The 14,366-nt window shown below is 55.6% G+C and overlaps 1 protein-coding gene across 20 annotated transcripts in view; it reads left to right on the top strand.

Moving 5' to 3' along the window:
• The window catches only part of NCOR2 (nuclear receptor corepressor 2), a 212,240-nt gene that overhangs the window by 70,792 nt on the left and 127,082 nt on the right, over nucleotides 1-14,366 (top strand). For all 20 annotated transcript variants that reach the window (XM_073881293.1, XM_025889569.2, XM_025889565.2 and 17 more), the window contains 3 exons: nucleotides 2,437-2,564; nucleotides 4,158-4,335; nucleotides 10,563-10,742. In XM_073881293.1, coding sequence (XP_073737394.1) covers nucleotides 2,437-2,564; nucleotides 4,158-4,335; nucleotides 10,563-10,742 — 486 coding nt within the window. The remainder of the gene's footprint in view (nucleotides 1-2,436; nucleotides 2,565-4,157; nucleotides 4,336-10,562; nucleotides 10,743-14,366) is intronic.

Genomic DNA, 14,366 nt, shown 5'->3' with positions numbered 1-14,366 from the left:
CAGTGGCAGGTGGACCATGGAATTTATGAATGTTGGGTATTATTACTACTTTGTTAACTCACGTAGAGTTCTCACGCTCTGAGATGTGGCTGGGAAGCTTGTACCCCAAGTGCCTGATGTTATCCAGTCTCATGTGATCACAGTGAGCCCACCTTGGGTCAGTTTCTCTCTTGGGGTCTCCTCAATTCTTGCCTTCCTGTGGAACTTCGAGACACACTTGGGGGTCTGTGGGTTCAGCCCTGGAGACCAGCTTCAGGCCCTGGGGTGGAGTTTAATGAGGACCCTGCAGAAATGGTCCCTGAGATGCTCCTTGGAGGGACTTTGCAGGCAAGCATGTCCCATTTATCTCCTAAACTGGGAAACTGAGGCCAGAAAGTTCGTGAAGTGCCTCTCTGCCGCCCCCCCCAACCACTGGGGGCCCCGTGGGCCTCTTCCCGCCTCCGTTGGCAGTTGTCGGCACTGTCTTGCTGTGGCCCTCTCCCCAGGGATTGGATTGTCTGTCTCTCTGCCGCTTTGCTCATTTTGCTTTTGTGTGAAAGAGCCGGGTGGAGAAAAATCTTCCTCCTGGCAGACTGCAAAGCCTGCTGATTCCTTCTCACACCTCTGTACGTGCGCGCCAGATCTTTGCCTGGCAGCCTTGCCAGCGTGATCCCAGAGGCCTGCACCCCCTCCCTCGAGGCCTTTCTTCCTCCTCCTCCTTCCCACCCGCCGCCCTGCGTGAGCACCTGGTGCCTTGTGCCAGACGTCCTCACAGGGCATGGGGAGGCCGAGCCCTTCTTTGCCTTCTGGAAGCTGCCCTTCACCTTGGGGGCAATCCTTTGGAGAGTTGCGGGGGGTGAGTGGTAGGAGGCACAGAGGCCTCCTTCCCGGTCAGGCACCCGCTTCAAAGATGAGGAAACCAAGTCTCAGAGGGTTTGACTGTCAGACAGCCCCCTCAAACCTGAGGTGCCGTGCAACTTTACCCCACTTTGGGCTTCCTCACTGTTTCTAGCCTCGGAAGTTGATGGGGTCCCTGTTCATTCCATTTATGCATCTGCTCTAGCCTTTGGCCTCCCAGCGTCTTACATGCTTGGTTTGGAGGGTCTGAAACACATACGTTCCCAACACACCTGCCTGGTATCATCTGATTCTCTTTGCAGAAATAACTGCTTCAAAAAAACAAAACAAAACAAAACAAAAGAAAACAACAACAGAAGAATGACTAGATTTTTATGGAAAAATGGGAGAATTAAAAGAAGTGCCAAGAAGAAAATAAGTCACTCCCAGGGCTGTTCTTCCCAAACCTCACCTGTGTCAGACATGGCTAATTGACTGCCGCACACAGTAGAACTGAGTGTTCTAGTCAGACAGAGCTAGTCGATTTGGGTTGGTACAGTGTGAAGCCAGTCCTTTTTCTCTTTTGAAAGACTTGTTTCTGTCCTTTTTTTAAATTTTTAAAAAATACTTATTTATTTACTAGAGAGAGCACGAGTTGGAGGGGCAGAGGGGGAGGGAGAGGGGGGAATCTCAAGTAGACTCCCTGCTGAGCAAGGAGTCCCTCACGGGGCTTGATTGCAGGACCCTGAGATCATGACCGGAGTCAAAATCAGGAGCTGAACACTTAGCCAACGGAGCCATCCGGGTGCTCCTCTATCCTTTTTATAAAAAAACCTTTTTTTTTTTTTTTAATTTTTATTTATTTACTTGAGAGAGAGATATAGCACAGGGGGAGAGGGAGAGGGAGAAGCAGACTCCCCGCTGAGCAGGGAGCCCGATGTGGGGCTCGATCCCGGGACCCTGAGATCATGACCTGAGCCCAAGGGAGACACCCAACCGACAGAGCCACCCAGGCGCCCCTATAAAAAACCTTTTAATGTGCTTCAAATCAGAGTGTAGTTGATAATCAGGGTGCATCTACTTTGTTACTGTTTAGGTTTTACGCAGAGGGTCACGGACAGTAGGGGCATTTTCCTGAAGAGGGAGGGTTTTGCCTGCAGTTTATCCTTCTGACTTTGATCCGTGCTTCTGTATGTGACACACTGACCAGACCAGGGAATCCCAGGCTGGCCTTGAGCCTCCCAGGCCGTCGGTGCCGGCGCCGTTCGCGCACGCGCCCTGCTCCTTTGGTGCCCGCTTGGCCGACGCGCGGGCTGTGGCTTTTCTAGCTGTGTGCGGACACGGAGACTCGGCTGTCTCCTTTGGAAGGAGGGCATAACCGCAGAGCTCTGGGTGCCGGGGTGGTGGGGAGTGAGGGACCCAGGCCATGCCCCACCGGGTGCAGGTCAGCTGGCCGTCGGCCCCGGGCACGCCCTCTGGCCACACTGGGCCTCCGGAGCGTGGCCCGGGGCCCAGCGCAGAAGCGAGCATTGGGCAGGGAGCGTGTGGTTCTGTCCCCTGTGCGCGCGACTGTGGAGTGGGCTGGCTTTGCTCACTCACTTCCTGGGCCTCTCACTGCAGGATGTCGGGCTGCTCGAATACCAGCACCACCCCCGTGACTACACCCCACACCTGTCACCTGGCTCCATCATCCAGCCCCAGAGGAGGAGGCCCTCCCTGCTGTCCGAATTCCAGCCTGGGAATGAAAGGTGAGCAGAGGCCTGCGTGGCTCCAGCTCGGAGTGGCGGCCTCATTTCTCTTGTCGGGAACGGAGGCCTGTGCTGAAGTAGGAGCTGGTAGGATGTGAAACGGGGGGTGGTTGGGCTGTGCGCTCACCCTTGTCCTGGTGCAGGTGTGACTTGGGGCACAGATGGCGATGGGCATGGGAGAGCCACGGGGCCCTCTGACGGCCCACCACGGGCCTTCAGTGGTCTGTGGGTGTGTGCCTAGGTGGTACAGGTTGACCACCAAGATGTGGGGGAGCAGGCCTGGGGTGCTGGTTGTGAGGGACGTGTCCGCACCAGGGTGCACACGGGGAGCCCCCTTCCTTCTCTCACCTACCAGACAAGGCGTCTGCCCGTTTGCTGGTGTCTGCCTGTTGCTGGGCTGGCTTGGGTCTCCTTCAATCCACGTGGGAGGGAAGGAGCCAGTGCAGCAGGATAGGGACCCCAGTGAGGGGGGGACTGAGGTCAGAGGAGGGCCCCAAGATGCCAGAGCTCATAATAGCACTAACAGCACTAATCCGAGTCCTGACGTCGGACACATGCTGGCCCTTCTAGGCTGTGGGCACACGGTGGGGATCCAGGTAGACGGCCCTGCCTGCAGGGAGCCTACAGTCCAGCAGGGGAGATGCACCACAAACACCACACAAGATGACTCCAGAAGGAGGCACATGACCTATGGGGTGGGGTAGGTATTCCTTCTCTGGCTGGGGTAGCCAGGAAAGGCTTCTCGGAGGAGGGGCGCTTATCCGATATGTCGCTGGCCATTAGGGCATCCCAGGCAGAGGGAGTAGCACATGCAAAGGTCCAGAGATGAGAACGTGCTTGGAGTGTTCAGGGAGGGCTTGAACTTGAAAAGCATTTCAGCAGGAGCAGTGTTGAGGCTGTCTGGTAAAGAGCAGTAGTTGGAGGTGGAGTCTGGGAGTCCTGGCTCTGCTGTGTGTGCTCAGACAAGGCATGCCTTCTCTGGGCCAGTTTTGTCCTCTGCAAACTGGGGAGCCAGTTAAGGAGAGCCACTGGGGAGTGAGTAGGCTGGACAGCTCCCATCTCTGCCCGGGGCAGCCTGGCTGAGTCGGGAAGGAGGCAAGGCCGGATTGAGCAGCCTGAGCGGGGTGGTTGGCTAGTGATGTCTGCTCTGGGTGGGTGATGTGCAGATAACATTACATGTGTTACCACCTGTGTTGGACCCACAAGGCTTTTCAGATTTGGCTGTGCCCATGAATCAGCTGGGGTTCTTGTTTCAATGCAGAGTCTGACTCAGTAGGTCTGGGGTGGGACTCCAGACTCTGCATCTGTAACCAGCTCCAGGTGGGGCTGATGCTGCTGGTCGTGGGCCACGCTTGGTGATGAGGGAGTGGGGAATCACCAGTACGTTCTCTTCCTGTAAACATAGTTCTCTTCCTGTAAACATAGTTAGCGTTGACTCGCAGGGAGACAAGTCTGTGATTGAGTCCTGCCTCGCTGCGTGCCTTTCCATAGGTGGGCACTTCTCTCTCAGGGTCCAAGAGGGGGTGGTGCCCAGCAGGTGCTCAGCGAGCGGGCAGTAGTAGATGTGATGCCCTGTGTCCTTGCTTCCTGTAGGTCCCAGGAGCTTCACCTGCGACCTGAGTCCCACTCATACCTGCCCGAGCTGGGCAAGTCAGAGATAGAGTTCATTGAGAGCAAGCGCCCTCGCCTGGAGCTGCTGCCCGACCCCCTGCTGCGGCCCTCCCCCCTGCTGGCGGCGGGCCAGCCCGGGGGCTCTGAGGACCTGTCCAAGGTAAGGCCTGGCCCCAGACGGGAACTCCAGAGGATCTGGGTTTTCTTCTGCGATCAGACTGGGCGCAAGGTGAGGGGTGGGCATGCCGGGCAGGGCCACAGCTTGGGCAAGAGGCTGGGAGGTGGGACCCAGTGCAGGGTGCACCAAGGCTGGGCAGAGGCTGGGCCTGGGCTGAGGTTGGGTCTGCCGGCCACTCCTTGGCTGGAGGGGGACCACACCTACCTGGGTGTGTCCAGCCTGCAGGGCCACCGTGCAGCCCTGCCCTAGAGAGCTCCTTCACTTGACTCCTCTTTAAAATGGAAAGTGGAGCTGAGACGGTGAGGGGAGAATGTGCATAGCTTAAGTGCCTATGGCATGGTGCCATGGGAAGTTCTGCTCTTTCAGTAAATCTCAGGATAGTTGAGGCTGGAAGCTTCTTCGGTGTCCACTTTACACAGAGGAAGCTGACGGAGGTGCTGATGGAGGGATCCCAGCCAGCAGCCCCCCAGCTGCCCCTGAAGCTGTTTTACTGTCACTGCCTGGGATGCGACAGGAACTGTGGCCAGGTGACATGCTCATCCTTGGCCGGCTGAGTGATGGATGTTACCTCTGCCCGTGCTGTTTCTGTTCAGCTTCTTCACAACCGTGGGGGCACATGTTAGCTCGTTAATAGCCTCCCAGCTGCAGGGTGAGGTCGGTTGCTCGTCTTACTGCAGCACTAGTAGGAGTGGGAGCCAGGCCAGGTGATGGAAGTGGCCCACTTGGGCCTGCTGGGTCCTCTTCTCTGCCTGATGCTGGATAGGATCGAATGGTGGATTTCTGGCCAAGGCAGGTCCTTTACTGGGGGGCTGGCACAGAAGGGTGTTCCCATTGTTGTGGTGGTGATGGTAAGTTAACGTTAAGTGAGCCTGCCAGGCAGCGTGCCAAGTGTGAGCATCATTCCGTTGCATCTTCCTCGCCCCGTGGAGTATGATCACAGATCATACTTCTTACAGAGGGGCCCCAGCCTTGAGGGAGAAAGCCACTCGCCCACGGTCGCTGGGAAGTGGGCACCAAAGGCCAGGCAGCCTGGGTCTACAGCCCACCCCGCCCACCAGGCTGTCCTGCTGTGGGCTTCCCCTCTGGTCCCCTATCGGGCCGTCTGCCTCCCTTCTCCTGGTGCCTCCCGTCCCCCCCGTTGGCACGTGAGTCTGTGCCTCCCCCTTGCTTCCTGACTGCTCAGTTTCCTGGGAGGGATGTTGCCGTTAGGAAAGCTGTTTCCCTAGGTGGGTCTTGGATGAGAGGCGAGTGGCGTATGTGTGAAGGAATGTAGGGCCACGTCAGTGGCCAGGCCGGGGAGCTTTGATTTCCTCCCTAGGGACTGGAGCCCACAATGGGTTGTGCCCCCTGCTTCTGTCCAGTTCTGCCGAGAACAGGCCGACAGTTGTCTCTGGCCAGCCCCCATCAGGCCTCTGCTGCCACTCAGACCAGCCTCTGGAATAGTGCCTCAGAGCCTACAGGCCTTTGGGTTCTTCTGAGGGTCTCTGTGCCTTGCAGTGGCTCTGTGATCCTCTGCTTGTTCCTCTTCTTGCGGCTCCCTGGGAAGCCTTAGTCTTTGTGTCCGTTTCTGTCTCTGTGTCTCTGTCTTCTCCTCCTGGACCCTGGGGCTCAGGGGAGTAATGGTCCCAGCATTGGGGCCTGCCTGAACCAAATACTGTAATTGCTCCAGGTTGCTTGCTAATAAGAGCATTTGGAAAGTTTGAGCAGATTTTGGGCAAGGGAAGAAGCCAGGGGAGAACGCAACTCTGAAAGTGTTCAGATGTTTTTTGCGTCTGCTTTGTGGAATTCAGCTGGATGCATGAGACAGGAATTCAGTGGGATTTTTTTTTTTACAGCCCTGCCCTGCCCCCCAATACCAGCTGTGTTTCTTTTTCATATAAAAATGTTCTGTTTTATACTGCTTCCCTGCCCTTGAGCCTCTGGAGTTTTGTGGTATCAGGCTTCCTTTGGAATTCATCAGACTTTGTTTTAGGTGACTTTAGAGTCATCACACACAGAACCATTTCTGAAAGTCCCTTTGTCTATTGGGCCTCTGTTGGCTGAAAGGGACAGAAAACCCGTGTCAGACTAATTTAAGAATGAGTTCTGGCTCACATAACTGGAATCCAGGGTTTGTTGACTTCAGGCACAGCTTGATCCAGGTGCCATGATGTCACCAGGTCCGTCTCTTGGGTCTGCCATCTTCTGCGTGGTCTTGGTGTGTTAACAAGAAGGCAGTTTGCGACTCCGGGCCTTCCTCCTCTCCGTGTTCAAGGCCATCATAAAGGGAGAGCTTTCCCTCCATCTCCACATTTCCAGTCAAAGCAGTTTCCCTCCTTGCCTGTGCTTGTGGGCCTTGTCTGTCCTGGAACCCCTCACTGTGACTCCCTGAGGCCAGCTCTGCCCCTGCCTGAAGCTGGGCCCAGGGGGGACCGACCCGGCCACGGGGCTTTTGCTACCTCTGTGTCTTTAATTTTGCACGATGAGTTTTCTCTTCTCTGTTGGCCTGAATTTTACACCAAGGGCATTTGATGGGGGAAATGGTGCCAGTTGCTACCTGGCGACCGACTGAGTATGGGTTTGTTGTTTTACTCCTGTGGCTTTGGGCTGAAGTGAAGGCCAGGAGCCATCGGGAGAACCATCTGGAGGCCCAGTAGCCAGGCTCCCTTGGTCCCATTCCTGGAAAACTCCCTTATGAAGAAAGCTTTCTTTGCCCCTGGGTGTGCATCATCTTTTTAAGTCGAGGTGAAATTCATATAACCTGAAATTAACTGTGGACGCGAACTGTTCAGTGGCATTTAGTACCTTCCCAGTGCTGGCCCCGAGAGACCCCACACCCATTAGCAGTCACTCCTCATTCTTTCTTCCCCAGCTCTTGGCAGCCACCAATCTGCTTTCTGTCTTTTTGGATTTGCCTGTTCTGGATGTTTCCTATAAATGGAATCCTGTAAAATGTGGCCCTTTCTGTCTGGCTTCTTTTGCTCAGCATCACGCTCTTAAGGTTCATCCACGTTGTGGCATGGATCGGGGCTTTTCATTCCTTTTTATGGCCGAATCATGTTCCATTATATGATGATCCATATTTTATTTGTTCAGCCATGGATGGACCCACTTGTGCATTTTTGGTGGGAATAAGAGCTAAGCCTGAACATCAAGTGACAAGAACCCATTGAAGAAGATGGGTCTTACCCATCAAGAATTCAAGGAAAGATCTCCAGCCACTTTTCCAGTGGTTCCCAGCAGTTGCCAATTGCTTTATCTAAGCCTTGCACCGACACTGCCAGCTTTGGGATGGAATTTCTTTTTGCTAGTTTTGCTTTTGAGAACTATTCCTGCTTTGGGGTTCTGTTTATCTTCCTTCTTGGTCCTGGTGGTAGATCAGAGAGGGGAGGGGAGATGTTTCTTACAGCAGATAATGCTCCTGGGGTCCAGGGCCCACTTCACCTGCCACCTTTTGTCTCAGAACCCTGAGAAACGACCGAGTCTGCAGGGAGAGACCAGCCATGGGCCCTGGATGCGCAGAGGAAAGGGCAGATCTCTGGGGCTGGGGCCGAGGGCGTGGGAAGGCAAGTCTGATTTCAGCTGGTCCAGAGGTGGAGTCGGGTGTTGTGGGCAGAGGGGATGGCTTGTGCAAAGGCCCTCAGGTGCTAGAGCACGTGAGCTGATCCCAGTTTGGTGTGTGTGGGGTCAGGTGCCCATGGCATCCGTGTCCACCAGCTTGGCCCTCCTGCTGGGGAGTAGTTAGGGTCCCAAGCCCACTGAGTATTTTTCTAGGGAATTTTTCTTCTACACAGTTTTGCCACTAATTTCAGGGGGTCCTGGGCTCTGGAAGAGATCTTGCTCTTGCTTTTTTGCCTAGCCATGCAGTTCTTTGGGATGAGTCAGTGCATGGTCTGGACCCTGTTTCTGCTGTGGGACACCCTGCAGCCTGGTCCCGTGATCTGCCCACCTCTGCAGAGTCTGACTGGGGCCCGGCCTTACCCTCTTGTGCCCTCCACGCCAGGGTTTCATTGCATCGTGGCTGGTGAGCTCAGGCATGTCACTGAACCTTACTGGGTCTTATTTTCTTCATCAGGGAAATGGGAAAAACAGTATTCCTCCTTCACAGGGTATTTGTGACAGTTACCTGAGTTAAGACTTGGGAATTGCAAAGGGCAGAGGTTGGCAAGCTTGGTAAGCTCCAGACTTAGTGCTCAGCCTGTTTTTGTGAATAAAGTTTTATTGGCCATGCTCATTCATTTGTGTCTGTTGGCAGCTGCTTTCCCAATACAGTGGTGGGTGAGTAGTTGGACAGAGTCCAAAATGCAAACCTGAAATATTTTGCCACCTGGCCTTTGCTGCCCTCTGGCTTAGAGCCTTGCTGGGCATGTGCCTCCATGTTCCCAGTTCCCTCATCTGTGCAGTGGAGACAAAGTGGCAGCCCCCGGTAGGCTGCTGTGGGAGTCTGGTCGGTAGGGTGCGCTGAGGACGGGGATGCGCCGAGCGAGGAGGTTTGATTTTTGGGGCCTCCCTGCGGACACAGCCTGAGCGGTGTGGGAGCCAGGTGGTTGAGGGACTTGGGGCCTCTTCTGCATTTCCCCTGAGTGTTCTTTTTTTTTTAAGATTTTATTTATTTATATGAGAGAGAGGGAGTACGAGTAAGGGCAGAGGCAGAGGGAGAAGCAGGCTCCCCGCTGAGCAGGGAGCCCAGTGCGGGGTCCATCCCAGGACCCCGGGATCATGACCTGAGCCGAAGGCAGACGCTTCACTGACTGAGCCCCCAGGTGTCCTGCGGTGTTCTGAGTGTTGGAGTGTTCTGGGCGTGGAAAGCCTAAGTCCCGACGTCAGCTTTCCCCACATCTCAGAGGGAAACGCTGAGGACAGAAGGCAGACCCGGTGACATCCTGAGAACCTCGGGCCACGTGGGCCTTGTGAGGGTCTGTGGGGGGGGGGGGGGCGCACGATGCCACAGCCTCTGATGGTGCTGAGATGGGGGGGCGCTTGGCAGCCCCTGGGGCCGCAGTTGTCCTGGGGAATAATGTGTCCTCTGTCCTCCGGGTGCAGCTGCCGTGGGGGCGGGAGGCGGTGGCCTGGAGCTCCTTCCCGGGCCTCCTCTGCCAGCAGCTGTCCGTGGCCTGGAGGACGCCTCGGGCGTGGGCTGGGTTCTGCCTAGGCCGGCCACCAGGCCTGGAGCCTGGGTTTGGGGACAGGGCAATCCCAGCCCCCCCTTAGGAGGCACTTACAGTGTGCCCGGCTCTGAGCTGAGCTCTTTGTACACGTTGGCTCATTCTAGCCTCGCAGCAGCCTGGGAGGTGGGGATCGTCCCATCGTACAGATGAGGAAGCCGAGGCGGGGAGTGGGTCCCTGACGTGCTGGTGGTCGTAGTCCTGGGAGGTGGCCAAGTGGGCTGGGATCTGAACCTGGGGCCTTGTGCGTGAGTGCTCCAGAGGCAAGGACTAGGTTTTGTTTTGTTTTGTTTTTTTAACCTCCTCCTCCCCAGGGTGCTCCCAGCAGGGCTTGGGTGCTCAGTAAACCTCAACTGGAATGAAAGTGTCGACGCATAGCCCAATGAAGGATTCCCTTGTGTGTTTAACCAGATTTTGAAAACAGCTTTATTCCACAAAGAATAACTGTCAAAGAAGGAAAAATAGTGGTCCGTAAAAAGAAGAAAGTGAAAGCCCCTCCCCCACTGTCCGTAGCTACTTGCGCCTCTCTGTGGCTTGTCCTCATAATTCTCCCGTTTACAGAACCAGGCCTGCACTCTGTAGGATAGTCCGCAGCTTGCCCATTCAGACGGAGTGCTGTGAATAGATGTTCGCGGAGGGTCCGCTAAGGCCAGGCCTTGGGGGCTGGGACATGGGGGTCTCGGTGCTTGCTCTTGGGGAGTTTGGTTCCGTGGGAGGACATGGCCAGATTGGTGGAGCAAGAGAGAGGCGTGTTGTGGGAAGGGGGAAGGCCCCGCGATTTTGAGGGGAGGTTGTGGAAGCTTCCATATAGGAGGACATGAAAGGATCTGACCTCCGTGGAGCAGTGTCCCCCCCCCCCCGCCCCCCGGCAGGAGGCCCAGGGAGGGCAAAGGCAGGGAGGTGGGCTTGGTAGGCAGCCTTGCTTCTGGGATGTGGGGACTGTCATGATAGATGTCCCGTGTGCCGGGGCCTGAAGCCATGGCTGGAAACTTGGGGAGCGTGGCAGGGCACGCTGGCTGGGGTGCCCTCTGCGTTGATCCCGTGCTCCTCTTCCCTCCACCGCAGGATCGCAGCCTGGCAGGCAAGCTGGAGCCCGTGTCTCCTCCCAGCCCGCCGCACGCCGACCCTGAGCTAGAGCTGGTACCTCCGCGGCTCTCCAAGGAGGAGCTGATCCAGAACATGGACCGGGTGGACCGTGAGATCACCATGGTGGAGCAGCAGATCTCCAAGCTGAAGAAGAAGCAGGTGCGGGCGGGCGGGGGCGCCGGAGAAGAGAACACGGGGAATAGCAGTGAACGGGTGATGGGCCTGCCCACCTGCCGGCTCGTTTTCCTGCCCTGACGTCCCCTGGGCCAGAGCGCCGTTCTGTGTGGTGCACTGGCGTCCACAGAGCTTTCTGCGCTCATGGGAGCGTCCTAGGTCTGCGCTGTCCACAAAGGTAGCCGCTAGCCACGCGTGACATGCGCCTGGTGTGGTGCGGAGCTGAACTTCGAGCTTAGTGTGACTTGAATTAAACGGCCCCTGCGCTTGAATAAGCCTCAAGTGGCTGCTGTACCAGCCCCACAGGGTGTGGGGCGAGGCCAGGATTCACAGCCAGGCTGTCAGGGCTCTGATCTTGTTGTTACCACTCCCCAGTGATGTGGGGAAGGCAGTTCCCTCTCTGTGCTTCACGCTCCTCGTCCTCCATGTGGCGGAACATACCACCTGCCTCTGGCCGTGGCCCTGGAACCTGAATGGGCGGGGCATCCCCGCTCTGCCTCAGAACGGTCGCCTCCCCCAGCCTCGGTTTCTTTTCTGTAAACGGGAACGGACGTGACAGCCTGTCATAGGGTTTTGAGGAGGGAACGGGGTCGTGTGGTAAAAACAGAACTTTATGGTAACCGTGGAGACCAAAGAAAAGTTAACATAAAGATTTGTGATGTTAATTTTATAGTTTAATTTTTAAGTTTAATTGATATAAAATTAATCGATGATCTGCCTTTTCCCAGATCCTCTCAGGCTTTCCTTTGGCATCTTCAGATCTCTGCTCAGACATCCCCTCCACAGCGGGGCCCTCCTGGCCTTCCTAAGAGCCCTCATCCCCAGCCACCCTCTATCCTGGGGCCGGCAAATCCAGCCAAATCCGGCTTGATGCCTATGTTTGTAAATAAAGTTTTATTGGCACACAGTCAACGTTCGCACGTGTTGTCTGCGGCTGCTTTCTAGGTACAGCGGCAGCGCTGAGTGGTCACGTCAGACACCGGGTGGCTGGCCGAGCCTTAAGGCATCTACTCTTGGGGCTGTCCCTGTTCTGTCCCCGCACCCCTCTGGGTGGCATCACCATTTGAATGACTACACATCGTGCCTTGTTACATCGGGGTCCTCTCGCAACGAGAGTGTAAAAGCAGGGTCCCTGTCTCCCTGCTCACTGCCGTGCGCCTCGCGGTGCTGGTGCATAGCAGGTGCTCAGTAGAAACTGTTGATTGAGTCAGTGTGAGGCTGTCCTGACCCTGAGGAGTGTCTGGGTTGCCCCTGGGGGAAGCAGGGTCACACTTGGTCCTCTCTAGGTAAGGAAGTATGGGTTCCAGGTTGCATCAAGGGCCACCCCGGCCGCCATGGGCAGTGGGCCCAGCAACTTTGGAAGGAGGCCCAGGTTGCTGATTGATTCTAAGAGGGCATCAGGGCTGTTGCTCGCATGGAAGAGCTGGGACTTGGGGGTGGTCCAACAGCTGGGCTGGTCACTGAGGTGTAGTCAGCTGTCCCTGACCTGGCGGACAAGAGGTGGGTTTCCAAGATGGGGGCTCAGGCCTCCTGAATGAGGGCCGGGCCCTGGTTGGGGTCAGGCGGCATTTCCAAGGTCAGGGAGGGAGTACTTTTGTTCCTCCAGGCCTGGCTCTGGGATAGGGTTATAGCCACAGGTCATGTGCATACTTATGACTGGCTGGAAGCCAGGTGGCCCAGAGCAGCCCTTGATCGATTTTTGTTTTTTTTTAATTCCACAATGGCATTTTTTTTTTTTTGAACTAAAATTCACAAAACGTAAAATTACTCATTTTAAGGTGGACGATTCAGTGTCATTTAATACATTTGTAAGATTGGACAGCTATCCCATGTATCTAGTTTTAGGACATTTTCATCTCCCCTAAAGGAGACTCTGTACCCATGAGCTGTCACGCCCCCTTCTCGCCTCTCCCACAGGCCACCAATCTGCGATTCTGTCCTTATGGATTTACCTATTCTGGATATTTCATAGAAGTGGAATCCTAAAACACATCACTTTTGGTGTCTGGCTTCTTTCACTCGGTGAAAGGTTCATCCCTGTTGTAGTAGGTGTCAGTGCAACCCTCCTTTTTTTTTTAAAGTAATCTCTACACCCAGCATGTGGCTCAAACTCATGCTCCACCGACCCAGCCAGCCGGGAGCCCCTTCTTTCCCTTTTAAGGCTGAATAACACCCGCTGTGTGGAGGGACCACATTCTGTGTACGCATTCGTCTGCTGATGGACATTTGGGTTGCTTCCAGCTTTTGACTGTCGTGAACAGAGCTGCCGTGAACGCTGCGTTCAGGTTTTTGCTTGAGCGTCTGTTTTTGGTCCCTTTGGCTCTGTACCTGGGAGTGGAGCTGCCGGGTTGTCTGGTAACCTCGTGTGTGATGTTTTGAGGAGCCCCAGACTGTCCTCCAGGGCAGCCGAGCCACAGGGCTCCTGGTTCCCTCCCGGCCCCACCGACACACCTTGTTTTCCGTGCTTCTGTTTCCTTCTAGTTGTCCTGGCAGGTAGAGGTGGGATCTCACTGTGGTTTTGGTTTGCTTTTGGTAGCCAGTGTTTATCAAGCTTAGTGTAGCGGCACATTTTGTCATCTTCTCCTAGAGAGGTTCAGTGACTTGCCCAAGGCCACAGAGCTGGTGAGCGACAGAGTGAGGTTCAAATCTGGCCCTGACAGACTTGTGCGTCGCCAGGGTCTCTGTGCGTCTCAGGTGGTATTTCTCCTTGGTGCCTCAGGGAGGGCCACCTTCACAAATCGGAGAGAATCTCCTTCTTGGCTGTGTGCTGCTTCCACTTCTTGGCTTCAGTTTTTTTTGCACTCTTTTGGGGGCAGATTTCCATGTTTCGCCAGATGCTGGCTGCCCTTCTGGAAGTTGCCGCCAGGGGTCACTGTGGGACTGAGGCAGCTTGGCTCTACCAGCCAGGCCTGGGTGCCAGCAGAAGCCAGGACTGGATTTTCTGGCTCCTTCTGCGTTGCTCTTGTCTTGGCCGCCTTTTTGAGTTTATATTGCTTTGCTCCATCGTCCATGGTTGTGGGTAGGCTGTGCATTATGAGCAGAAAATGGTGTCCTGTTCTCACTCTGGATGCCCTCTCAGATTGCACACACCCGGGCATTGGCCTTCTGTGTGACCTTGGACCGGTGTCTTACGCTGTCTGGTCTTCACTTTCCCCTTCCGGAAGAAAGCGGACAGCAGCATGAAGGGATGTCCTACGGTGTTTGGAGGAGGAGGGCCCAGCACGAAGAGTGCCAGGCAGATGCGGATGAGGAGGTGCTTGGTGCCGCTTGCATTGCCTGCCTCCACACATTTAACCCCGTACCTGCCCCCCACGGTGGAGACCTTAATTATCCCTAGTTCCCAGATGAGGAAAAGTGAAGCTCAGAGAAATTTAGCCATTTCCCACTTAGAGAGCAAAGAGGTACTTGAACTAGGGTTTCAGTCTGCACGGTTGGGCTGCGGAGTCCGCAGTCTCCCCTGATGGAGATGGGCCTGGTAACGAGGAGAAGGATAGCCACTGGCTTTTAGTGAGCCCCCAGCTGCACTGCACATGCAGCAGCTCATCCGGGACGCACGGTGGTAAGCCCCGATTTACAGACCAGGCAACGGCCGCACAGCTCGGCAGCTTG

The sequence above is a fragment of the Callorhinus ursinus genome, unplaced genomic scaffold (genome assembly GCF_003265705.2).
Source record: "Callorhinus ursinus isolate GAN/ISIS: 27379988/994484 unplaced genomic scaffold, GSC_fseal_2.0 scaffold41, whole genome shotgun sequence".
Classification (NCBI taxonomy): Eukaryota; Metazoa; Chordata; class Mammalia; order Carnivora; family Otariidae; genus Callorhinus; species Callorhinus ursinus.
This window is presented reverse-complemented; position numbering and strand designations above follow the sequence as displayed.